General features: G+C 39.9%; 1 protein-coding gene across 1 annotated transcript; it reads right to left on the bottom strand.

The window, feature by feature from the left end:
* Positions 1-10,084: 10,084 nt before the first annotated feature.
* Positions 10,085-11,764, bottom strand: LOC124214371 (tigger transposable element-derived protein 6-like). Its single transcript, XM_046616639.1, has 2 exons — positions 10,712-11,764; positions 10,085-10,573 (listed from the first exon to the last, which is right to left on the bottom strand). The coding sequence occupies exons 1-2, from the start codon at positions 11,762-11,764 to the stop codon at positions 10,085-10,087; spliced, it is 1,542 nt and encodes a 513-aa protein (XP_046472595.1).
* Between the last annotated feature and the right edge of the window lie 15,537 nt (positions 11,765-27,301).

Genomic DNA, 27,301 nt, shown 5'->3' with positions numbered 1-27,301 from the left:
GATTAGGATCGATGTTCGCTCGTAGTTGTTGATTCGAGAAGGCAGCTACGAGGTCTTGGTAGATCTGATTGAATTTGAGATTGTAGGCGTTCACAGTGTCGCCCTTTTGGCCTGTTCTGCCAAGCTCCATTTCCAATGTGGTGGCACTCTTCTCGACAATAACGGCTGATCTTATGACTTCGAGTAAAGTTGGGATTGTACGAGGTCTCCTCTGGTTGATGGTCTTCTGAAGAGCTCCTCCTGTCTTCAAGCTGATTACCATGCTCAAAAACGGGAAACGTTGGGTTGGCATAACTACCATATCGGCGGCTTTTACTTGCATGATCCAAGCGTGTACGTCTTCGCCTGCTTTTCCTTCCAGTCTGCAATCAATCATCTTGATGGCTTGAAACGCGGGTAGGAAATCTTGGATCGCATAGGGCTCGTCCGCTGGGCGATTTGGTTCTCCGGGGTATTTTCCGGCAGCATCGGGGCGTAGGCTGACATCATTCAAGTAAGCTTCCGTTCGTGCATACGGGCCTGGGTCTCTTGGATTCCGAGGGGGAAGCACGTCTCGGGGTAACGCAGTTGCCGGTAGTTGAATTCTTGTTTGGTTTCTTCGCGCGAGTTCCTCAATGTTCCTCATTATCTCTTGCTGTTGGCGTGAAGCTTCGGGATCACTCAGCAACTGGGACATACTAAACGTCACAGTATCCGGACGACGATGTGGTAAAGTAGCAGACATTTCCAAGGCTCTTCGAAGTTCATCCTCTTCTTGCTGTTCTAGACGACGACGCGGGACGTTGTTACGGGTATTGCTACCAGTACCTCGTAGGATTTCGGGATCCGTCGGACCATTAGGCCACTGTGGACTAGGCCTTGGTGTAAGGCGTACGTTCGGCATCCGTGATAAACGTCGGCTGTCCTCGAGAACGCGTTGCAGTGTCGAATCCGTATCCGACAAGATATCATGGTTTACATTGGCTCGCGCGGTGGAGAATCGGTCGTTTTCTAATGAGCGATTTTGGTGAAGGATCGGTATTGCCATCGCATTTATACCTTGATGGTCCGAGTCTGAATTGGCTGGGGAGCCCACCTCATTGATGCGCGGTGTCGGTGGCAGCAATCGGTTTTGAGCGAGCCCGTATAATGCCGAGTAACGTGGTGGGTTCGTTACGATTGAGGGAGCTATCTGAGTAGGACCTTCCACCTCTGATTCAACGAGACGCGCGGTATCTAGTTGAATTCGCGGTATCGCTCCGTTATGGTTTCCGGGCGGTCTCAAAATATTAGAAACATTCGGATCATCGCTAGTTGTTAAGCGATAATAGTTATTGATTGCTTCTCGATTGGTATTACTATTTGTAAGAGCTTCCTCTTGACGGTTTTCTTCGGTTAATTGGTTCTTCGGTTGTTGCATTTCCTGAAACATTTGGTTGGTGACGCTTTCAAGCGTGTCTTCGGGACGCGGAACTGTTTCAGAGTTTCGATTTATTTCTACATTATTGCGACGAATGAAGTCGTGTTCACGTCGTTCTTGATTTCTCAATTGAATAAAACGGGTAACCTCTTCTATAGGCAAATCTTCGCGGCGAGCAAGTTGACGCGCAGTTAACCTCTCTCCGTTTAATTGCTCTAGACCAAGACGGTATCTGCCCATTGCAGTTAAATCATTACGTTCGGTGGCTTCTTGTAGCCTATTCACAAGCTGAGTCATTTGGTTCGTCAAATCCCAAAATCTCTCTTCAAACCGGGATTCAGAAGTGACGGATTGTCCATCTTCTGCAGTCTCAACAATAGTGGGAGGTACTGCCGATCTCCGGTCATTGTTTTCGTTCACGTCCATTGTGAATTTATTTTTAAATTTACCTTGAGTCAAGCTTTGACTTTATTTATTTGAATGATTCAAGTTTGACCATCAAATTCTTAGTTTCGATCACGATTTGTCCTTCGATAAGTTTATGGTGACTCGAGTAAGTAACAAAATGCTTGTACTTACGCTAGGAGTAGCCAAATTGAGATGTGAAGCATCACACTCGAAGATCGTGGTAGCCGTCGGTACGAGGCTTCGATGTCCTGGAGTCTCTGACAGGCACCGGGGGCAAGAATGTAAGAGCGGTTCGAGTCTGAGTGTCCTTATTCTCACTTCACTTCACTTAGACGGTTTAAACGCGAAGTTTATTGTATCTAAGGAGTGCAGAATTTTATACTCGCTTCTTTTCCAATAAATACACAAGTTCACTATGGGAATTGTCCAGTGTAGAATCAGGCGGTCTACACTCAGTCCCTGGTTATCAAGCGGTCTACACGCAGTCCTTGATTGTCTACGCAAGGCGGCCTTTCACTCCATCCCTTGCTAGGTACAATTCGTAATAATTACTTATAAACGCGTAGCCGAAGGTTCGCGCGTGAATTTATTGGGCTTATGCACTCACTTCCAAAGTTCGTCACTATGATCCGGCCGTTTGATACGCGCGCCGCGTTCGTTGGTTTAAACCGGATCCTGGCAGGATCGCCAAATTTGTCATGCAAATATTGCGCAACGATTATATATGTATTTATATGTTTATTCGAATAGAGAAATTAAATGGTAATTGATAACAACAAATGGTGAAAGGAAGCGTTGACGTTATATTATATTAAATTAGACGTGCGTTACGCCTGGAAGCAGTATTGAGACTGCTCACACGGCCTCTCGCCGGGCTCGGCGACAGTGCATATGAAGTGCATAATCGCGTAATTTGAGCACTGCTGCCGATAAGAAAGCCAAGCGCATAAGGCGGGCTACGCTGCATGATAAATTTTGTACTCATCTAAATGATCCCCGGCATGTTCCTACGAGAGGATATAAACTGTTACATTTCATTAGAAATGTTCCAGCTCCATCACAAGATTTTGTATAAGTCGTGTGTTACGTGTGTTGGTGGCTAAAAATGTGTCTGTTCCCGTGAAGTGTCGGTTCGTTTGACTGGTTGTTACCGTGTTAGTTTGCGTGTGTGTAGGTGTTGGGATTGTATTGTATGTTTGTGTGGGATTTGTTGGTTCTGGGCTTTCTTGATGTTGAATTTGTGTACTATGTAAATTGTGTGTATTCTCTGTAATAGCTGCATCGATTATATTTATTGCGTTTGGTGAATTTATCGAGCGTCTTATATTTATTTCCTGCGGTTGGGTCGGCGTTTGTTGATCTCGTGTCGCGCGCGGCTCGCTCTGTGTTGAGTTGTTTTGGTTGCGTTCGGGTGTGTGTATGTCCATGTGTTCGCGCGCTAGGCCTTGCGGTTCTCTGTGTCCTTGGTCTGCCATTTTGTGTATCGTGTTTGGTAGTGTGTGTGTTCAACTGTCTTTATTCGAATTTTCGTGACTGTGTAGCTTTGTTTCGTGAGCCTATGTGTACTTTGTTAGCGTTTATTCTTATGTTTTGTCACTTAATTGTTCGGATTTGGGGCAAAAATGTGGGTAATTTACGTTGGGTGCCAATTTGTGACGGGTTTTGAGTCCGCACGAATGATATGGGGGGGGGGAGACAATTAGAGACGGGGCGGATATAATAGGTAAAACTTGGTGTGTGTATTTGTGAAACGGGGGGGGGGGTACATGTGGTGCGATCGGGGGGGTGAGTCGACTTAAACTACGGAAGGTACAAAAGGGTTGTAGACTTCAACGGGGGCTGATCACGCCTCAGCCCTTAGCGTTACTTAATACTAACTTACAGGTACGCGCGCGGGGGGGGGGGGGGGGGGGGGGGGGGGGGAAGAGTGTGTGAGGTGCCGGGGAAGGTGAGGTAGGGAGGGTTGGTATTGCGAGGGGATGGGGGTGTAGTGTGACGGGGAGTGTGAGGTAGAAAGGGTTGGTATTGCGAGGGGAGGAGCAGATCGGCTGTAGAATGCAGGCTAACCTGGTGTCGTCGGCGTGTGTGGATAATGGTGTGCATGTACGGTGTGAGTGTCGGTGTCTCTCTCGTGTGCTCTCTCTCTCTCTCTCTCTCTCTCTCGCCCTCTTCGCTTCTCGTGAATTTCTCTTCTTTTCGTGTGGCTGCTTCGCCGGCCGTGGTCGTAATGCTGCTGGCGCTCGGCTCTGCTGAGCGTCGGGGGGCTTCGGTTACGTTCGGGTCTTTCCCGACGGGACGGGACTCACCCGTTCGGCTCTTCCCCGCGGGTTTGGGGTTTGTTATGACTTGCACTCTAGGTGCAACGTCACAACCGTCACCCCCGCCCCTCCTACATACGTAAATTCTTCCTCCTCATCATCCTCTATGTTCCCATTCATTATTGTCCATCCTGTCTCTTCCAAAAATTACACCAGCTGCTTACCTTCCGAGTTTATTTTTCTGTCCTTCAATTTCCTACTCCTCCTCTCCCCCTCTCCTTCCCCCAAACATCCTCCCCCCTCCTGCCCTGCTTGATATTGAAATCACCCCCCACTAGCACTTTTGTTCCTTCTTCCACCTCTTCTGCCCGCTCCTTCAAATCCCCTATCTTTTCTTTCAGATCCCCATTTACGTATATTCCTATTACTATCCATTTTTCCCCCTCTACACTTATTTTCCTTATTATCATCCCCTCTTTCACCTCTTACCTCCCGCCCTTCCCACTTACTATCTCCTTTTTTACCCCTGACAGCATTCCGCCTATTGCTCTTTCCTTCCTATTTCTTTTCACCGCATACTGCACTTCCCATTTATACCCCGCTGGAAACTTATTCCTAATCTTTTCCCACCCCTTCTTTCCTATCCATGTCCCCATTAAAAATATTACATCCCACTCCTTTAGACCCCTCCAAAAATCTCCATCCTTTCTCGCAAGCCCCGCCACATTCCAGAAAACTACTTTCCACTCCTCCCTTTCTGTCTCACCTACTCCCGCATACTGCACTTCCCATTCGTACCCCGCTGGAAACTTATTCCTTATCTTTTCCCACCCCTTCTTTCCTATCCATGTCTCCATTAAAAATATTACATCGCACTCCCTTGGACCCCTCCAAAAATCTTCATCCTTTCTCGCAAGCCCCGCCACATTCCAGAAAACTACTTTCCACCCCTCCCTTTCCATCTCACCTACTCCCCTCTCTCTCCTCTTTCTCTCCCGCCCCCCCTGCCTCTGCCCCTCCCTACTGCACATTCCCCCGACTGCCTTTCCCTACGTCTCCCGGCCTGTGCCTCTAGACCTCCCTCTTGTCTTTCCTCGCTTGCTGTCCTTTCCCTGTCGCCTTACCCTACTTTTTCCCTCCCCACCTTTTGCCCCTCTTCCCTCTCTCTCCCTGCACCGTCCCTAAGCACCTCTCCTATCTCATCCCACTTTAACATTTTCACTTCTATCCAGATCTTTGCATACCCTATTCTTACTCTGTTTCCCCTTCTCTCCTCGATAGCTGCTATCTCCCTCAACTTCCATTTCATTCTCCTCTCTGCCCAGGTGAGATCTCCCTGTATTCTCTCCTTTCTCCCCTTGAGGAGGCTTCTTCTTCTTATTACCTGCCTCTTTTGCTCCCTATTCCCCAGCCTTGCTATCCATATCCCCTTTTCTCCCCCCTTTTTCGCGCACACCTCCCACATATCCTTTACCTCGACCTCTACCCCTATCACCTGCATAATCTTTTTCAACCCTTCCTCTTCCCTTCCCTTCTCTATTCTCTCTCCTCTCAATAGTATATTTCCCCTTCTTTCTTCCCTTTCTTTTCTCTCTATGGCCCACTCCATCTCTTCTAACCTATCTATTGTTACCTGCGCCACTTCAGCATTCCCCTTTCCCTGCCTCTCTCCTCCGCCTTCTGCACTCTTCTTTTCCAATTCTGCCAGTCTTTCCTTTACCCTTTCCATCTACCCCCCTCTCCGCTCTTCTACCTCTTCTGATCTTTTACCTAGGTCCCTTATCGTTTCCTTCATCTCCCCCCTCTCTACTTCCCACTGCTCTTCCCTTTTAGTCATTTCCCCTTTAATCTTTTCCATTTCTTCCCTGATCCCCCTTCCCTGCCCTTTGACCTCCTCCAGACCTATCTTCAACTCTTCCCTGATTATTCTTGACATATTCTGTATACTCCCTTCCTTTGCTTTCCCCTCCTCACCTGTCTTGCCCTACGGCGACCGGTAAACTTTCCTGCTTTTGAGAAATTTTGATTGGTATTTTGATTAACTGAAACGTTTGTGCCATTCGTAATGCCGTTTATTGTTTGCATTTCCACGTCTTGATTTTGATCTTGTGCTCGTCCAGTATCGTTTGATTGACTTGGTATTTTTGCCGGATCGTTATCTATGCATGTACGGAGATTTCATTATTGCTGTTGTTGTTGTTCTTTTCATTGTTATTATTATTATTGTTATTATTATTATTATCGATAATGATATGTTACACCTGTATGCATAAGGGAAGAGAATGTGGAGATATTTTGTATAACTGAATATTTTATTGTAATTCTTAGACGATTCACAGTTTCCGTGTTGAAAATGTGCATGCATCGGGTTGCAAGCCGGTGTGTTTACCGATCCAGGATTGTGAGTGGGGAGAGGTTGTGAAATTGATCAATATGGCTTTACATGTGGCTGAGCAAAAATCAAGAACCTGCACACCCTCAACCACCGTTGGGTCCTGTGGTGGGAAAAAAAATCGGTCAACGAAAAAGCAGGTAGTGGGCAGTGCACAATGGTGACTGGGTGGAGGTCTGCAGTGGTGAACCACCGCAGCCATCAAAGAATGAAAAAATTTTATGACGAACAAGTCTGAGCCTGCACACCCCAACCCTTATCAGCGTGGGGCATGTGATGGGAAAAATTTGATCATCAAAAAAGCAGGTAGCGATCTCTTGAGAGAATTTTCCAAGCTTATACTGTTGTCGCGTTACATTTTTGCCTGTATGTCACGAGGCGTACACCCCATGAACGATTGGCTGATGGGTTTTTGCTCGGTGTAGGGTGAGCGTGTCTCCTTTCATACAAATCCGAATAGCTGTTTGGAACTTCTCTAGCATTTTGAAAAATCTCTTGTGCAGAAACAGGTGTTTGACAAAGTGAGTGGTGAAAAAAGGTGTTCATTCACAAACCCGAAGACTTCAACGAGTTTCTACTTTTGTGTGTACTTTATAGAATATATATAGTGCTACACCAATCCTCTTACGATACTGCGGAAGCCGATTTTATTTCCGTAATGATTATCACATTTGATTAGTATGTTAACGAAGTTTTTCGATTTGTTTCAATTTTTCAGTATACAGCATCATTCGCTCCCTTTCTCTCTCTCTCTCGCTCTCTCTTTCTATCTATATATTCATTCATTTGATTCATTTTATTTATTTTCATCATCTCATTTATCTGATTCGTCTTATTTATTTTATTTATTTCGAATTTTTTATTTTGTGTGATTTATTAAATTTATTTAATTTATTCAATTTATTTATTTATTTTATTCATTTAATTCATTTTATTCATTTTATTCATTTTATTTGTTCTAACTATTTCATTAATTTTATTCACTTGATTTGATTTATTCATTTTTGTAATCTTATTTATCTTATTCATCTCATTCATTTTATTTATTTTATTTGTTCTACTTACTTCATTCATTTTATTTATTTCATTCATTTCATCTATTCTATTTATTTTATCTATTTCATTTATTTCATTTATATTATCTATTTTGTTCATTCTGATAATTTTATTTATTCTATTTATTTTCTTGATTTTGACTATTTTATTCATTTCATTGGTTCTATTCATAATATTTATTTTATTCAATTTAGTCATTTTATTCATTCTATTCATTTCATTTATTTTATTTATTTTATTTATTTGATTCATTTTATATATTCTATTTATTCCATTTATTTTATTTATTTCATTTATCTTATCCATTTTATTTATTCATCTTATATATACATATATATATATATATTTATTTATTTTCTTTACTTTATTTATTTATTCATTCTATTTTATCCATACATTTTATTTATTCCATTCATTTTATTTATTTTATTTATTTCATTTATTTCATTCATTTATCTTGTATATTTCGTTCATTTGATTTATTCGATTTATTTAATTTATTTTTTTTTTTAATCATCTCATTTATCTTATATATATATAAATAATTTTATTTATTTTTTTGTTTTATTTATATTATTTATTTTATTTATTCTATTCATTTTATATATTTTATCCATTTGTTCATTCTATTCATTCTATTTATCTATTTTATTTATCTTATTCATTTTATTTATTCCGTTCATTTCATTTATAATATATTCTATATTCATTTTATTCATTCTCTTCATTTTACTGTGCGTGCGTGCATGTGTGCGTGCGTGCGTGTGTATGTATATGTGTGTGGCGGCCGAGTGTCGAGGGGGGAGCGTGCCATTGTGTGGTCCAGAACCGGCGCATCTATACTGCTGTTATCGACTTATCGGATCCAAGATTGTGTCTCTTGTTCCATCAAAATAAATAGATTTTTAATATTCAACGAAGTTCATGCAGATTTTTTTTTAAATAATGTAATCCGATACGATATCTTGTTCGTAGTCCTTGTAACCGTAACGTATGACCTTGTAACAAGGATATTTGGAAAGAGTCCCTGTGTTGCAGGAACCATTATAGAATTCTTGGTTTTAAATTCATGCTAATGAATAACTTCTGCGTTTCGGGTTCTTTTCCAATCTCAAATTGAAATTTTTTTTCGCTCCAGACAATGCTAACATGAAATGCAAAAATAATTGCTGCTAATCGAGATTCACAAGCTCTCAGTCTTAGCGTAGGACCCTATAAAGAGTGTAAAATTGAATTTGGTTTCAAGTTATCGTGCAACTATCTAGCCAGATGACACCGTCAACGAAGATTAAATTCAAAGACATTTTTAACTGAAGTTATTTAACAATTCTAGATGTAGATTGATTCAGTTTGCCTAGCAAAATTCAACCCTAAAATCTAATTGAGGACTTGAAAAACTATTTATCTAAATTTAATGCCAAAGAGAGTAAAAGTGAGCTTTAAAATAAGATACCAAACTAAATGGTATAAAGTTTGAAAAACAATGCCGGTCAACAATACTGCTTGAATTACATTGGTGCACAGAATGATTCCTCGGTAAACTGAATTGGCGGCAACGGTTAAGTAACAAACTTATCGCTATTGGCTCGATCAAAGTAAAATGATGGGATATTCAGCCATCATGATCTGTAGTATATCCCGCTCTTCAATTTTGCCTCAACTGATGATAAGAAGGTGGCGATAGCCTGATGAAATTCACTCTGGCACCTGATATCTAACGGAACAACCAGGTTCGATTGTTATAATGATTGCACCTCTCGAGAAACCAGGATCCTTGCCACCTTAACGTTTTGACCATTAGGTAAGGCATAATTTTCCTCGTCTTAATCAAAGTTTAAACTTCGAGCCTGCTGAAAGAAAAACGAATTTCATCATTGAATCGATGTTAAAATATTGTAATAGTCAAAGATCACGTAATTAGAAATTTACCTACATGCTTCCATGCCTGACAAATTTAGTCCCGCTTTGACAATGAATCATTTCGTACCTGAAAATATTAGAAGCTATCATTATTTTTTAGTATTTAGTATTAGAATTCATTAGGTGAAGAAATACAATGATTACTATTCTCAACCTGAGAAAATCAATCCTTGTATGTTCCTGAACATAAATATATATATACAATGTATATATATATATGTATATATACATACAGGGTGTCCCTAAATTGCCTCCCACGGACTAGCCAGCATAATACCTCGTTAAAATATATATATATATATATATACAGTGAAACCCCACTTATACGTATTTCAAGGGGTACGCTAAAAATTACGTATAAGTGAGAATATCGTACAAGTGAAATTTCGAATTTTGGAATATACATATAACCCAATTTTGTATGTTCCGAAGAAAATCAAGGTACATTTCGAGGTTAGAATCATACACCCACACACATTATTGAATGAACGAAACTCGCCGCAATTAATCAGTAATATGTATTTGTATTGTACATATTGCACATTTCTTACATTTGTACTATGTATCATATATATTATTCAGTCTTAAGTACGGATTAAAAACAATCACAGTAAAATAGGAACAAAAGTCAGATAAGGAAAGCTGATTCAGTTATTTAGGTTTGAAGAAGCTGTCAATGGTGGCTTGTTTCTTTTCTGCCAACGAGCACTCGTACATGAAACGTTTGTAGTCACTGACGAGTTGCATGCCTTTACCATCGATAACCTTGGACATTATATATCGCTTTGTAATTTCCAGTGCCGACAAAGCTTCACAAAATTTCACCGGGACTTCTTTGACAGTTTCGTCTATTTCGTCTGAATCCCCGTCTGAGTCTTGTGCAAGAATTTCAGTTACAATGTCATCGTCATCCTGTACCGCGCATGTACTCAAGTCTTCATCGTAATGAACGAAATCCTCGAACTGAAGCCTAGCACACACTTGTGCCCAATCTCCGGGCTCTTCGAAACCCTCAAGCTCATTCTCTTCGTTAGAAGAGGCATCGAGATCATTCGCCTTTACGACTCCTGCATTTTGAAAGCACTTGGCAATGGTGTCAGACTGTACTTGGTTCCATGCAATACCGGTCAGTTGCATTGCCTATAGACAAGAAACAAATTCCAAGATTTAAACACTGCCTAAACATCACGTGTCGGAAACATTCTTATTTGAATGCATAATACCGATTTTATAGGCCTATGTGCTTATGTTGAAAATTTCCAAACATCACGAACTCACCTGCAGAACATGCAAGTTCGGCATCGTTTCTCCCGCGTCGAGTGCCGCGACTGCCCGCTGTACCAGCATCTTGCGGTATTTGGCCTTCAAAGCAGCGATGATTCCTAAATCCAGGGGCTGCAGATGGCTTGTACAGTTGGCCGGAAAAAAAGCCAGTTCAATGTTGCTAAAACGGAGTGCCGGGGGGTGAGCGGCACAGTTGTCAAGCAACAACAAGACTTTCCTCTTCTCACGACGCATTCTGTTATTCAGCTTATCTAACTGCGACTCAAATAATGCTCCAGTCATCCATGCTTTTTTGTTTGCTGCGTACTCTGTAGGAAAGCTTTTTACGCCTTTAAAACAACGCGGCTTCTGTGATTTCCCGATGACCAAGGGACGAAGTTTATCGGAGCCATCTGCATTCGCTGTTAGAAGCACCGTCAGTCTCTGTTTACTCTGTTTCCCTCCGTGACAGGGGTCTCCTTTTTCAGCCAATGTTTTAGATGGTAGGAGATTGAAAAACAGACCTGTCTCATCGGTGTTGTAAATATCTCGGAGATCGTAGTTCTTTATGATTCGAGGCAAATCGATGTTCTTCCACTGCTCTACAGTAGCCTCGTCGACACTGTTAGCTTCCCCGCAAACACTTCTGCCGGTTATGCCGCAACGTTTTTTAAATTTGAACACCCAGCCAGCCGATGCTTTGAAGTCAGCAGTTACATTTAATTTTTTTGCAAAAATTAAAGCTTGCTCTTGCAGCATTGGACCACTAACGGGTATGTTCGCGGCCCGTTTTTGTTGGAACCATGTGAGCAATGCTTTGTCCAAGTCTGAAAATCGGCCCTCTTGAGTTCGTGTTCTTTTCTCGCCTAAAGGTCCTGCCTTAGACGTACTTGACCTAATGTCTGCCGAATTGGCGATAATTGTCATCAGTGTTGAATATGGAAGACCGAGCCGCTTTGCAACACTGATCTTCGGTTCTTGTGGGTTATCATGTACTTCCTCTAAAATTTCCAGCTTCTTCTGCAGCGATATTGCTTTTCTTTTCCTCCCCCCTGCTGGATTTGCCATGACGTACCACGATATTGGGTGACACTACACACCAGAACACGCCAGAACTTGTTCGAGACAACTTATACCCGAATACGCATAAATTGTAAGCCGCGGCATCTAGCGGTTGCGAAGCGAAACATTAGGCTCAGCCATCTAGCGGTAGGATAATGAAATACAGTGACGCGAGTATCCATCAGAAAATCAGCTGTCATAATGACGTATAAGTGAATAGAAAATACCGTTCGGGAACCGAATAAGTATTCGTATAAGTGTGCAAAACGTATAAACGAGAAACGTAGAAATGAAATCTTTCTACATGGTTTATATGCGGAAACCGCCGGGGCCAAATGAATGTTACGTATAAACGAGAAAAACGTACAAGTGCGAATCGTATAAACGAGGTTTCACTGTATATATATATATACCGGGACAATCTCTTGAAACTATACATATAACGCGCATGCGCCAAATAATTTAATCTCATTGGTCGTGGAAATCGCGCCGCGGTGATGTTTTCATCTGCTGAGCAAGGCGCCAACGTACACAAAATGAAACAAAAGCTGTAATTCTCTCGCGCGTAAAGCCGTGGATTGAGGTTATGCTGCTGTTTATTTTTACGTAGCGTGAATTGTCTAAGAAGAATAGTATCGTTCAGCAATACCGTGGTTGATTTCGGAAGATATTCAACCGACGCAATAAAGAATTTAACGGAAAAGCAAATATCAAATGATACAGAAATTGGGTGTTATTTATTGAAAGAAGAAATCTGAAATTCAAAGTGAAATGTCATTAACAAGTGGGAGTCTGGACAAACAGAAGTAGGTAAGTAAAAACAATGTTTATTGTGAACAGATTCTTTATTTACATAAAATTAAAAATAAATGAATGGTTGAGACCCAGTAGAAGGTATTTCCAGAGTAGATTCGTTACGGTGCAGTGCTCGAGAAGTCAGTAATTAGTGCCGATGAACATGAAATAAATAAAAGAAATGAGTAACAAGGAATAAAGAAATTATTCATCTTAAACACGAAGCTTAGGAGGACAAAGAGTAGCAATTAACAGAAAACGTACCCGACGCAATACTCACAAAAACCCTCGCCGACATCATTGATTAGTTGACAAAGTTTTTGCAGCTCCATTGTACAACAATCAATGTTCCGTTAACAAAGAGGGTTCACCAGATATCCAAGAATAAAAAGAGAAAAAGAACAACAGTTAATATTACAGTGTAAATCATGCTATTAATGAAAAATTAGGAAACAAAACAATAACTTACAAGACAATCGTCCGATAACACTGGGAGACCAATCTCCACTCTTCTGATCACCCCTCGTCTGGCCATTGGTTGCCTTTCAAAAAGTGCTGCCTTTTTTTTTGCCTTCAAAAATACCGAAAGATCCTGTTTGATAATAATAGCTTCTAATATTTTCAGGTACGAAATAATTCATTGTCAAAGCGGGACTAAATTTGTCAGGCATGGAAGCATGTAAGTAAATTTCCAATTACGTGATCTTTGACAATGACAATATTTTAACATGGATTCAATGATAAAATTCGTTTTTTTTTCAGCAGGCTCGAAGTTTAAACTTTAATTAACACGAGGACAATTATGCCTTACCTGATGGTCAAAACGTTTAGGTGGCAAGGATCCTGGTTTCTCGAGCGGTGCAATCATTAGCACCATCGAACCTGGTTGTTTCGTCAGACATCAGGTGCCAGAGTGAATTTTATCAGGCCATCGCCACCTTCTTAACATCAGTTGAGGCAAAATTGAAGAGCGGGATATACTACTGATCATAATGGCTGAATATTCCATCATTTTACTTTGATCGAGCCAATAGCGATAAGTTTGTTACTTAACCGTTGCTGCCAATTCATTCTACCGAGGAATCATTCTGTGCACCATTGTAATTTAAGCATTATTATTGACCAGCATTGTTTTTCAAACTTTATACCATTTGATTTGATATCTTATTTTGAAGCTTACTTTTACTCTCTTTGGCATTGAATTCAGATGAATAGTTTTTCAAGTCCTCAATTAGATTGTAGGGTTGAATTTTGCTAGGCAAACTGAATCAATCTAAATCTAGAACTGTTAAATAAGTTCAGTTAAAAATGTCTTTAAATTTAATCTTAGTTGACGGTGTCATCTGGCTAGCTAGTTGCACGATAACTTGAAACCAAATTCAATTTTACACTCTTTGTAGGGTCCTACGCTAAGACTGAAAGCTTGTGAATCTCCATGTACCGCAATTATTTCTGCATTTCATGTTAGCATTATCTGGAGCAAAAAAAATCCCATTTTGAGATTGAAAATGGAACCTGAAACACAGAGTTATTCAATAGCACGAATTGAAAACCAAGAATTTTATAATGGTTTCTGCAACAAAGGGACTCTTTCCAAATATCCTTGTTAGAAGGTGGTGTTCGGAGGACTATGAACAAGATATTGTATCGGATTAAATTATTTGGAAAAAAATCTTCGTAAACTTTGTTAAAAATTAGATATTCATTCATTTTGATGGAACAAGGGACACAATCTTTACATTACTTTAAAATTGACATTACTCTAAAACATGATTGTCCTTGAAGCTAATTGTGACATTGAGGCGCATTTTGAGAAACTTGATTTTCAACTTGTGTCACAGGATGTGATTTACATTCCTGAGTTCTACGCTTTCGATTAGATTTTCTTTGTTTCGAACCGCACTAACATGAAATACAGAAATCATTTTAATAAATCTAATGTTACTTGAATTTTCAATTTGAGTATTAGGTTCCCTTCATTTATTTAATCGAACATCATTGAAAATTTGCGAAATAAATTCTGATAATCATTCGGAAATTTTAAATAGTAGTAGCAATAATTTGTTAATCAGAAAAAATACATTGACTATCGACTATTCGTAAATTTTGTTGAACTATTTTCAAGAAAAAAAAGATTCACAGTTCCGTTACAGATAGTGAGATATTTAAATTTCTTGAACGCTCGGCTTAATGTCTCATTTTCGAAAATGATAAAATTCAATATTACCGCCTGAAATCACAAAAGAGTGAGAAAGTTGCTTAGTTGCTTGAAAGTGGCGATGATCTTTGTACGTCTGACAAATTGAATGGGCAGATAACAGTGAATATCAGAGATGTAATTATTTTAGCCGTATCACCTGTTGATAGATGAAAATTCCATTGTTATTTCTAATGTACGAAATAATAAAAATGATTAAATAAAGTGTTCGCACCTACCTGCTGCCTTTCTTCCAAGCACCCAACATTTAAACAGATTTCTCATTTTAGTCGAATAAAGCCAATTTTCAAAGAGCATTAGCATCAACTTTCCGAGTCACTACCTCGACTGTTTAAGATTCTAACCTCAAAAATTCGTATGAACTACAACGCCGCCAGAAACAGAGTTTGACAGCTGAAACTCGGAGTGGTCAACCTGCCCGAGCAGCCGATAAAACTCGCGCATGCGCATTATATGTATAGTTTCAAGAGATTGTCCCGGTATATATATATATATATATATATTGAAACGATTCGAGTTTGCACGCTTTCGCCAATGAGACGTACAGTTTATTCGCGGGCTTTGTTTCGCCAAAACTTCACACGCTATGTGTGATATTTAGCGCATACTCGAATGATGTATTTGTTTAGAGAGTTTCCTGTCTCTGGGATAGAGCTGCAGGATTCGGTCTCTGGACACGGAAGGAAGGTGGAGAAGGATGCTTGTTAATTGTCTGATTAACTCCGGGAACAGCCCGAATAGTTTGACCACTCCAACTTGGTTTTTCGAGATAGCCTCAGAATTTGTTTTCTCACCCTCACGTGCACAGGCACGAGTGGAATAGACCCATCATCATAGGCCGTGTAAACGGTTGAGGGTCAAACTTGATCTGTGAGTATGAAGCACGCACAGATAGATCGCTCTGAGCGGTTGACTCGTGATGCGAAATTATTTATTTCGGGAAAGGAAATATAGCAATTATACGTCAATGTTTTGCTCCCGTGAGGCGGGATAAGAGACAGGATGAAAGGTTGTGAACTTATTCTTCTGGTAATCTCTAAGAGATTTTCGATAATTTGGGAAGGGATAGTTCTTCCTTATTTGCTCTGATACTAATGAAGTTTGCCTGCGGCAAGACTGACTATTAATTGCGTGATAGCGTGTTGGTCAGAGGGACGGTATTTGATTATTCTGGATCGTTGACTAGTCGGTTTTGGTGATGGATAATGATTCGTTTAGTGAGAACTAAGACAGAATATTATTCGTGTGCTAGTACGGTAGTCGGAAGGACTTGGATGGTAGTTCGGTTTACCTATGGGTAGACTAAACATTATTTATGTGATAGCCTGGTCGTCAGAGGGACGGTATTTGATAATGAGGAATCGTCACTGACAGTTGATTTTGATACTGTAATTATTCGTTTAGATAAAACTCAAACAGAATATTACGTGAGTGATAGCATAGTAGTCAGAAGGACTTTGATAGTGATTCAGTTTGCGTATGGCAAGACTGGATATTACTAGCGTAGTAGTTAAAGGTAAGGGGATTCTACGCAAATGTACCTTCACCTGTATTAAGACTTTCAGTCGCTATGACCGTGACTGTCTACGGGTTCAGGTGTCCTACCTACGGGTCGAGGGATTGTGAGACGATCACCGTATCTGAGCTATGAGGTCAGACGCAATGCTGTTCTTCACTCAGACACGGCTCCCTGGTACCTAAGGAATTTATTTTATTGAAAACAAATAGGATTTATTAGTACGCTGAATGCCCTCCTTTGATGGGAAGTGGTGTTGAGGATTCCTTGCACAGGTACTCCACGTCTCCTGATCGTGGTTCCTTGGTGTCCGGCTCCTCGTGGATGTGGGAAGCATGGGTCTTCTCGTGGAAGTCTGCGATGGTCTATCCTGGCAGTTGCTCAATAGGTGATAGATAGATTGATTCGCGTTTGCGCTCGTCTTATATACTCTTATTGTCTAGTTACGCCGTTTTCGCGGATAGAGATTGGTCGCGTTTCCTGTAGAAGGGGTACGGTAAATCGTGTGATTTGATTAGGTTCCCGGTGTGTGGCGGGGTTATCGAGTGGACAGTTAGATTTGGCTTGGGTTTACCAAGCAAAATATTAGGGGGCACGCGCTGAACCCCAGGTGTCGATACGCCAGCCAGGCGTCCCGTCACAATATATATATATATATATCTCAAGTATATATAAAAATAGAAAATAAAAAATGAAGTATAAAAAAAGTAGAAATCTGATTAGATTTAACAAAAGGATGATAACAAAAATGTGCGTAAGCTTTAATAATTAACAATAATACTAGGATTTTAGATTATGTAAATTTCATTTTTGAGTAATGCTTCAACGTTTGTAGTTTTGAACCAATTGACGATTTCCGTTGTCACTTTCTTCTTCAATCTGGTTTCATAGTTGAGCAGTTTAATTCGGAGTGCGGTTGGCATGGAGTTGATAATTTTTAGACCTATGTATGTATGTATGTAATATTTATTGCTCCCCTTGGGGTTACAAGGACTTACCTTTTCCTCTTCCTTTACAATAGTTTTATATGTTTTCTTGAACTATTCTTACCCTAATCTTACTTCCTACCTGATCCTTACACAATTTCTAATTGCCTGTGCCCTGTGCCGTTGCCTTGCCATTCCCTTACTTTCCCTCTTATCCTTTTCTTATTCTTTAACCTTATCTTTACTTAACCTTATCCTATTTTACCTTATTCTATTCCCTATTCATCCTTATCGTAATCGACTTCCATTTCCCATTCATCTTTCACTCTTTCATTCTCTTGTACATCCCTGATCCTTTCCAGTTCTCTCATCCAGACTTCTCCCACCCCCTCCTCACCTATCTCCCTCTCCACCTCCTGCCAGCTTTCTCCCCTTCTATCCCAGCCCACGCACCTTTCCCATACGTGCTCCCATGTTTCCTCCTCCCCTCCGCACACTCTACACCTTCTCTTTTCCTCTTCTTCTCAGTACCTTGCCTCCTTCATCTCGCTTCCTAATCTAAATCTCGCCACCCTTGTCCACCTGTTTTCCCCGCATCCCTTTCCTAGATACCCTGGTATCCCTTCTCCTTTCACTAGCCTGTACCATCTGTTGTACCTCGATTCCCTTATTTTCTCCCACCTCTCTTTTGTCTGTTCTTCCCTCTCTCTCTCCTCTATTTCCCTATACTCCATCTCGCCCCTCTCCATTCTCGCAACTACCTCTCTACTCTCTGCTCCCCCTCCGCAAAGAAACTTTCCCTTTCTCTTTCCCATCTCGATCCCTGCCTCCCAGCTTCTGCCTTTTCCCTTATCTCTTCCCAGCATCTCCCAGCTAACTCGACCGCCCTCCACTCCCTCCACCCCCGTATCTCCGATGCATACTCCATTACCGTCCATACTAGCCTGTCAAATAACCAAATCCTTTTTTCCTCATCCCTCCCAAACCTTCTTTTTTCTATTCCCCATACCTGCCTCATTACTACCCCTGCCTTCCGTACTCTCTCTCTTTTACCTGTGCTTCCTGTCCCCCATTGCACTTCACTCTATACCCTAGATATCTGAACTCTTTCACCTCCTCTATCTTTTTCCCTTTCCATCTCCAATCTATGTTTTTCCTTCTGCCGCCTCCTTTCCTAAATCTCATAATCATTGATTTCCCTACATTTACCGTCAGCCTTTTCCTATCCATATACCTTTCTAACTTCCTAATCATTACCTCCATTTCCTCTTCACTTTCCGCTAGTAGCACTATATCATCCGCATAAGCTAACGTACATACTCTGCCGCTGGCCAACTCCACCCCCCCCCCCCCCCAACCCTTCTCCCTCTCCCCATTTCCTCTTCTAAATCCGCCAGCAGCAGGTTAAACACATGCGAACTGAGCGGGCATCCCTGCCTTACCCCCCTCGCCGTCCAGAACGCCTCTCCTATCTTTCCCCCGCTCCTCACCCGACTCTTTGTTTCCTTGTAAATTTCCTCTATCCTTACCCTTAGCCCTTCCCTCACCCCTCTCCTTTCCATAGTCCCCCACAGCATCTTCCTGTTCACTGAATCGAACGCCGCTTTCAAGTCCACAAAGAACGCCACCATCTTTCCCTCATCCTTTCCCATCTGTCTATTGATTAAATAATTAAGTACATATACATTGTGAATTGTACCCATGCCTTTTCTGAATCCCGTTTGATTTTGCGGTATGAAGCCCTTCTCCTCTACCTCTCTTTTTAACCTATCCGCTAATGCCATCGCATACACCTTGTATAGAGTTGGCATTAACGCATATACTCTTCCACCCTTTTCCCCTCCCCTTTCTTTACTACCGGCGCTATCAATCCCTCTCTCCAATCCCCTGGCCAGCCCTCCCCCACCCAAACTCTGTTACATGTTTTCCATATCCACTGCTCCATTTCTTCCCCCCCGTACCTCCATACCTTGCTTACTATTCCATCCCCCCCTGGTGCCTTTCCATCCCTCAGCTTTCCTATCACTTTTTCAATCTCTTCCCTCTGCAGCTCCCCTTTCCCGTCCCCCTTCATATTTACCGTCCCCCCGCCTTCTCTTACCTTGCTTTCTACTCCGCCTAATAATCCCATGAAATACTCCCTCCACTCCTGATCTCCTATTTTTTCATTCACCCTCTTCCACTTCTTTCTTTCCCTGTTAACTATCTCCCATACCCTGCTTTCTGTCCTTGCTTCCGCTGCTTCTTTTATGAAACCCTCATTTTCTTTCTTTTTCCTCTCCTCGCATAGCCTATTATATTCCCTTCTTTCCTTTCTATACGCGTCCCCTTCCCCCTCCCCCTTTCTCCATTTCCTTAGACTCTGCCCAACTTCCGCTTTTTTTCGCCTACATTCCTCATCCCACCATCCTTTTTAGACCAATGTATCCATTGCTTTTTTGTCTAATGGTTTTACGCCTTAATGGAATTCTCAATTGTTGAGCTGCAGTTCGTCTTGTAGTTCTTTTGGATTCATTTGCAGGTTCTTTTTCGATTCCCTCAGTACTCGGGTACAGGATTGTTTTCAAGGCAAAAGTTTCTTTAATTGTCAAGTGTTTTGATTCCTTGAATAGTTGTTTAGAGGAGTATCTTCTTAGCTTGTTGAAAATTATTTTTAGAACCCTTTTCTGGATGACTTTTACTTGTTTCATCGTGGTTTTGTTCATTCCTCCCCACACTGTGATTCCATATCTCAGTATCGAAAAGAAAAGCGCATGATATAAGCACGTAGCAAGTATTTTTTTGTGGAAAACAATTCTCATTTTAGCGAATATAAATGGTGAATATCTTAATTTTTTACATAAACCGTCGACATGATGGTCCGAACGGAGATGGCTATCGATTATCACTCCTAAGTATTCAGTTTTTTCAGTGACTTGTATATCAAGGTTGTTTAGCTCATGTTTGAAAGATATCTTTTCCCAGGTTGGTATAGATGATTTGAGAGAACCGTATAGCATAGCTTGAGTTTTTGTTACATTCACTGTTAAGGAGTTATTTGCAAACCATTCATAGATTTTTGGCATCTCTTTTTCTACATTTTCTCTTAGTTTATCCCATGTTTGATCTCCAAAAATAATGGAGGTATCATCAGCAAAAGAGTAGATTTTACCAGAGCAGTTGAGATTGTAGAGGTCATTCAAGTAAAGTATGAAGAGCAGTGGTCCAATTACGGTTCCCTGCGGTACCCCATATTCCATGATTTTAGGTTCGCTTAGAGTGTTTTCAATTTTAACTACTTGCTTTCTTTCTTCAAGATAGTTTTTTATTAGAGCGTGAGGCACGCCTCTAATTCCTATAAGTTCTAATATCTTGAGTAAAATTTCATGGTCTAGAGTGTCAAAGGCCTTTGCCAGGCCAGTGAATACTGCAAGTATTGGTATCTTTCTGTCTAAATTTTCGTAGATTTTGGTGATGAATTCTGAGAGTGCATCCTCTGTTGATAAATTTTGTCTAAACCCGAATTGGTTTTTGCTGAGTATGTTGTGCTCGTCAATGAACTGAATTAATCTCCGATGGAGACACTTTTCCATGATTTTAGCTAGGCTTAAAACGAGGGAGATAGGCCTGTATTTACTCACTTGGTTTTTTGTTCTGCCTTGTATATTGTCTTTATTACAGCTTTTTTGAAGATTTTTGGAAATTTCCCAGTGCTAAAACTGAGATTTATTATGTGGCCAAGGGGTTCGGCAATTAAATCCCCGACAGTTTTTAGGCATTTCGAACTAATGTTGTCATGCCCTGGACATTTGGAGTCTTTTAGCTTCATGATTTCCTTGTAAATTTCAATTTCAGATACAGGGTGTAGGTAAAAAATGTCTGCGATTTTTTTGATGCCGTGATTCGAAAATTCCTTTTTTTTCAATTCTGATGCTAGATTTTTCCCTACATTTGCAAAGTAGTCATTGAAAAGATTCGCTCTGTCTTTACCATCTTGAGTTTTAGTTCCATCTTCTTTGAGTACTTGTAAGTTTTTTTTTTTTTTTGTTATTTTTCCTTTGCATGAACTCATTAACTACGTTCCAGATATTTTTTTGGTCTGTTTTGTTTTTCTCAATTTTCTTGATGAAGTGCTCATATCTCGCTTTCTTAATTGATTCTGTCAGTTTATTTCTGTACTGTCTGTAATTTTCAATATCGGCTGGATTAGCCAAGAGGTTGGCTTTTTTGTGAAGTTTGTCTTGTTTGTTTATGGATTTTATTATGGCTGAGGTGATCCAAGGCTGTTTGTTTCTGTTCCTTAATTTTGTGTCATATTGGCTTCTTTCAATCGCGTTTTGTATAATTTCCGTAAGTATTTCGGCGCAGTGATCAGATTCATAACTGGCATACAGTTCAGAGAGGTCTTTATCGGATACAATATTTCGAAATTTTTTGAAGTTCATTTTCTTTCGTTTTTTTGGCAGATCTTCACTTCTTTTTTTATTTGATTGTAAAATTTTAATAACAATCGGATAATGGTCGGTCATTTATGTTTCAATGATAATTGGGGTCAGCTTTTGAATAGCCTTGTGGGGCTTTACAAAGCAATGGTCGATGCAGGTTGCAGATGTACTCGTTATTCTGGTTGGAATTTCAATGGTAGGAAAGAACCCATAGGCTGCCAGTGTATTTAGATATTCAGTTGTAGTTTGAGAGTTATCCTTTAGGTCAATATTGAGATCTCCAATCAAGATTTGTTCTGATTGATTGTTTGCATTTCTGGCATGCAAAAAGTTTTCCAGGCGCTCGTTGAAATCGTTAGTGTTTAAGGAAGGTGATTTGTACACAGCATAGATCTCATATTGTATATTATGTTTATATATTTAGTTTATGTTTATTGTTGCCTGGCTTATGGTTTCAATTGAGTGTTCATTATATAATTCATTTTTTACGTATGTTATTATTCCATCATTTTTGTTGGATTGTCCATGATTATATGACAACTGGTATCCTGGGATTTTGTGTAGATTTTCATTTACTTGCCATGTTTCCGTGTATATTATGACATCTGGAAGCTCATCCATTTCGTTCATCATGATTAGTAGTTCTTCGTAGTGCTTGTTTAAACTGCAGATGTTCGTATGAATAATTCTGAGTCCTTCAGGGCTTTTTTTTAGTATTTTTTTACATTTAACGGTTGTGGTTTTCAGAGTTTCTTCTACGTTGTGATAATCCATTGTGGTTGTTTTATTATTCGATGATTTTCATCGCGGGGAAATCAGTCCTCGATATTATGTGCCGTTTTCTGTCCTTGAAAGATTCACATTTATCTTCTTCTGAGGGAAGATGTCGTGTGTCTCTTGTCGTTTTGTATTTTTCATTCGTTTTTATGCAGTTTATGCATTTTTTCTGGTTTTTATTTTGCCATTTTTTCAGACAAGTGGTCGCCAGCGCAATATTTGCAATGTACTTGTTCACATTTGTTACCGGAGTGCCCATACCCATGGCATTTCCAGCACCTTCCTGTGTTCAATTGGTTGTAAACTCGGCAGATTTGCATCCCAATATATAATTTCTTTTTTTTCATGATCGGCGCATAATCTTTCGGGCTGACTCGTATGTAAGCAGTGTATGTGTTTTTCTTTTCAATGAGTTTCTGGTATGTTATCTCAATGTCTTTTTCTTCTAGTTCTTTCAATTCGTTTTGATGCGTGATTGTGTTTGTAAGCTCTTCGTTGCTGTATTTTTCAAACATATCGACAACTTTAATAACTGGTTTCCAAAGTTCCTCTTGTTCGCATGTATATTTATTTCGGAATAACTCTTTAATTTTTTCAGTAACTTCAGTGTTTTCGTCTTTCTTTCTAAACCTCATTCTGATAGTTCCATCTTTCAGCTTAGTTGTTTTGTTTACGCCTACCTTCAGGCATTTAATACTTTTGTTTATGTCTTGGATAGTCTCATCTATGTTTTGATGTGTATTGGGTTTAATTATTAATGTTGGAACTTTTTCTATATTTGTTTTGGTTGAGTGTTGGTTGCTAACAATACTGGAGTATGACGGTATGTCTGTGTGTTTAGTTTTTTCGTCTAGTATTCCATTTTTTTCTTCAAGCAATTTGTTTTTATCTTTCAGCGCACCATTAAATTCTTAGAGTAGTTTGTTTTGTGTTTTCAAGTGTTCATAATCCCATGTTTCGCGTGACATGGACGATAGAAGTGTCCTAGCTGTTTCAATGGTCAGTTTATCTATATCCTCTTCAGTTGTTTTTGAGGCGATGTCGTTTTCGAAGTATTCACTGCATAGGATAAGTGAACCTGTGAGCCAGGTTCCTTTTTTTCTTTCGAAACAACTCCGGCGGAGTGCTGTTCCACACACTACACATACATATGCACTACACTCTTGTTGGCTTTTTTTGTTGCATTTATGAAATATTTTGTCAGGAGGCTCGCGTTCTGCGTCCTCCATAACCGATGCTTCCGATGCTTTTGATGATTATCAGACAGGATCTTTTGGTATTTTTGGATACAACTAATTTCCAATAAAATGCACAAAACATAAATCGTTAATGAGACGCATTTTCAATTTTATGTAAATAAAGAATCTGTTCACAATAAACGTTGTTTTTACTCACCTATCTCCGTTTTTCCAGACTCCCACTTGTTAATGACATTTCACATTGAATTTCAGATTTTTTCTTCAAATAAATAACATCCAATTTCTGTATAATTTGATATTAGCTTTTCTGTTGAATTCTTTATTGCGTCGATTGAATATTTTCCGACATCGACCACAGTATTGCTAAGCGATACTATTTTTCTTAGACAATTCACACTACGTAAAAATTAACAGTAACATAACCTCAATCCGCGGTTTTATGCGTCAGAGTTTTACAGCTCTTGAGTCTTGTCTCATTTTGTGTATGTTGGCCCCCTGCTCAGCAGACGAAAAGGTCGCCGCGGGGCGATTTCACCGACCTAAGAGATTGAATTATTTGGCGCATGCGCATTGACTGTATAGTTTCTAGAGATTGTCCCGGTATATGAAAATGATATGTCGAGTCTCTTCCGTAACAAAATTCTGATGGACTTTGAAAACGGGATGGTCTAGTATCCACGTATCTACTTTTGTGCGATGAAAATTTGAATAGGTTTAAAAATCGTTGAGACAAAAATTGGTTATGCGTCAGAGATTGTAGCTTGAGAATATATTCTCGTAGGTGAAGATTGTTATCATAGACAAGAAGGACCACCATGTCAGAAAAACGCCCGACGAATTTTTTCAACGCACCAAACCCATATACGTCCAACGGTTATGGTGAATATGCCCTGTAGACCCTTTTGGAATGGTCATCGGCTTCAAGTCTCAATCATCCGATACTGCCTTGTGATCACGTTCGCATTGTCCACTCCATGAATCAAATAACAAGACGCTTTCATAGCTTAGTTTCCACATGATCTTCAGTAAAATTTTTTAGACTTGGAAGCCATGATGCCAATATCAACTGGTCTGACCATAGTTTCTTTTACTCTAGGTCCTAATACCCAACTCATTTCTATCAATACCACAAGAAGAGGAAATAACAGCGTTCAATAAGCAGATATAATAGGCTAAATAATACAACTGTGAGTCGTCGAAGATACTGATTGTACGACAATTTCAATATGTGTATGGCCGATGGGAGCTAACGTTCATCCGGTATGTATCTCCAAATTGAAACCACTTTGATCCGAGTTGAATACATTTTGTGGCTTTTATTGTTCGATAAGTGGCTTACTTTATGAAAGAAACTTTCGCATCGCTCATTCAAATTCTGCTCTGGGAGATGCTCGTCTTTGTTGAGTGCTTTGTGATGTTACGGGAAACGATTCGGTGTGCTTTTTAATTGTCCATGACCACATGTGTCCTGCTACAATTATTAGCAAGTCTTCTGTGGTCCTTGCGTGCAATGCATTACGTCGGAGATCCACATCATAAATTATCAATCTCGATTCTATTGCTGCCACGAACATATCAAATGTGTATGCCTTGTTGGTATACAGACAGTTGCAGATAGCTGATAAAAGAATTGGATGACGAAGTGTTGCATTTGGGCTAGAATTACTTATTAATTAATTTTATAAATTTTATGGGATATTTGTTCTGCTGACATCATAGTTTGGTTTTCAGCATTTTTAACAAAGCAGCTATTTCTGTAAAATGAGATATACGCATTGTTCACCATACAGCTGATTGCAACTAGGTTAGACACTATCTTCAGTGCACACAAGACATTCATAAAAAGTACCCAATAATATCCATTACGTGTTTTGCATTTTATGGTTACTCTACCTTCACCTTCTACTGAAATTCTCTTTCAATTCACCATAGAAATGCTTTTTATTTTACTAGAACGAGACTTTGTAAAAACAGATGCTGCTGCAAACATATGCCGTAATGCTCCAGAGTCGATTATCCGCATTGAATATGGATGTTCAAGATTTCCGAAATACCCATTTGAAGTGACGAAAGTGTGAAAGGTACACGACTGTGCAGAGAAACGTACGTCATCATCATCATCATCATTATCATCTTCGTCGTCATCAACCTCGCTCTTCCATTGTACATTCATCTCGGGTCAGTTTGCAGATAGGTGCAATAGACTTTCAGTCCTTTGCGTAGTGGCCAAGTCTGCCAAATCTATGACATTAAGATTTATTTTTTGGCTTGAAACGCGCATGATATTTGCATGTCGAGAAATTTAATGTGAAGCGCGGAAATATAATTGGTGAACGTCACGTGACTCCGCATATTCTTCTTGTTTTGCTTCTTTCAGCATGCTTTTCATGGCGAGTTACTATTTCAGTTACAGTTACTATCGTTGTAACTGACTTTAGAAATACCATTTTCATTGTAAGCCCGTAAGCCCATAAGCAGAAACATGCCAACTAACTGATCGGATATGGCAACACCGTGAACCTTCAGACGGTTGGCAGCGTTGGATTTTTTTATCATGTATTTTTCAGCAGAACTACAATCATCTAAGAAGTTGAGACATATGTCCATTTGGGTAGTACGTACAATACAGACCGCGTTGTCATCATGAACTGTTTTTATTTTGTCCCAAATGGCTTTCGCCGTATCTGTTTCACCGAAATGCGCACGAACGTCGAGGCTAATGGACATTATGATTCTAGAACACACTTCGATATTATTTTGTTCACTGCTATCAAGTTCATCTAGAGTGGATGCCTCCTCAATGACTTTCTGAAATCTTTTCATTTGCAAATATACTTCCATAGACATCGCTTAGTCCTGGTAGTTTTCAAAGCCAGTAGGCTCTTCAATAGATTGAGACATAGGTCCGTTATTACAAGATGCCATGTTGAGATATCAAAAAGTTTTTTCAACAGGACACCGTTTTTCGATTTTTCATCTTTCTTGGTCAAACACACACACACACACAAACGCACGCGCCCACGCACCCACGCACACACACACATACACTGTGCTACAACCAATTCTTATGTGAATTGAATCTTGAATTTCTTAGAGAACAATATATTTTGCTAATCAGTGGCTATAGAAGCTTCCCACCAATTCTGGTATTCTTATTTTACTTTATAATTTTCAGAAAATAATTTCACTCATGTGTGTGAAGCTGGCCCAGCACTTTTTGAAAATTATAATCATGCATATTGTGCTAAGTTGTGCTAAGCGTGTGCTAACTTGTACCGGTGACCCGCCTTTCCTAACTTCCACGAATTCCAAAAAAATCGCGAAAATCGAAAATCTGATAAGCCCAGCACTTTTGGAAAATCAGCAAAAAAAAAAAAAATTGTGCTAGATTGTGCTCGATTTGTGATAGCTTGTGCCTTATTTGGCTTTGTTTGAAATATGTACATGACAATAAAAAAAAAAAATGTTCAACGAGTTGGGCTGAGTTATGCTAGACGAGTACACGAACTTTTTCCGCTTATTAAAATCCCTCCGACATACCCTAGCACTAGTAAAAATCAATTTTTCTCCCAGCTGATACTCAAATTTTCGAAATTTTCAAAGTTTTCCGTTTTTTCCAAGTTGTGCTGAGCTTGTGCCAACTTATGCTGTAGCCCATTTTTCCAAAAACTTGAAGAAGACTCGAATA

This window comes from Neodiprion pinetum, chromosome 3 (genome assembly GCF_021155775.2).
Source record: "Neodiprion pinetum isolate iyNeoPine1 chromosome 3, iyNeoPine1.2, whole genome shotgun sequence".
NCBI classification, from domain to species: Eukaryota; Metazoa; Arthropoda; class Insecta; order Hymenoptera; family Diprionidae; genus Neodiprion; species Neodiprion pinetum.
Note: the sequence above shows the minus strand (reverse complement) of the source record. Positions and strands in the feature narration are given on the sequence as shown.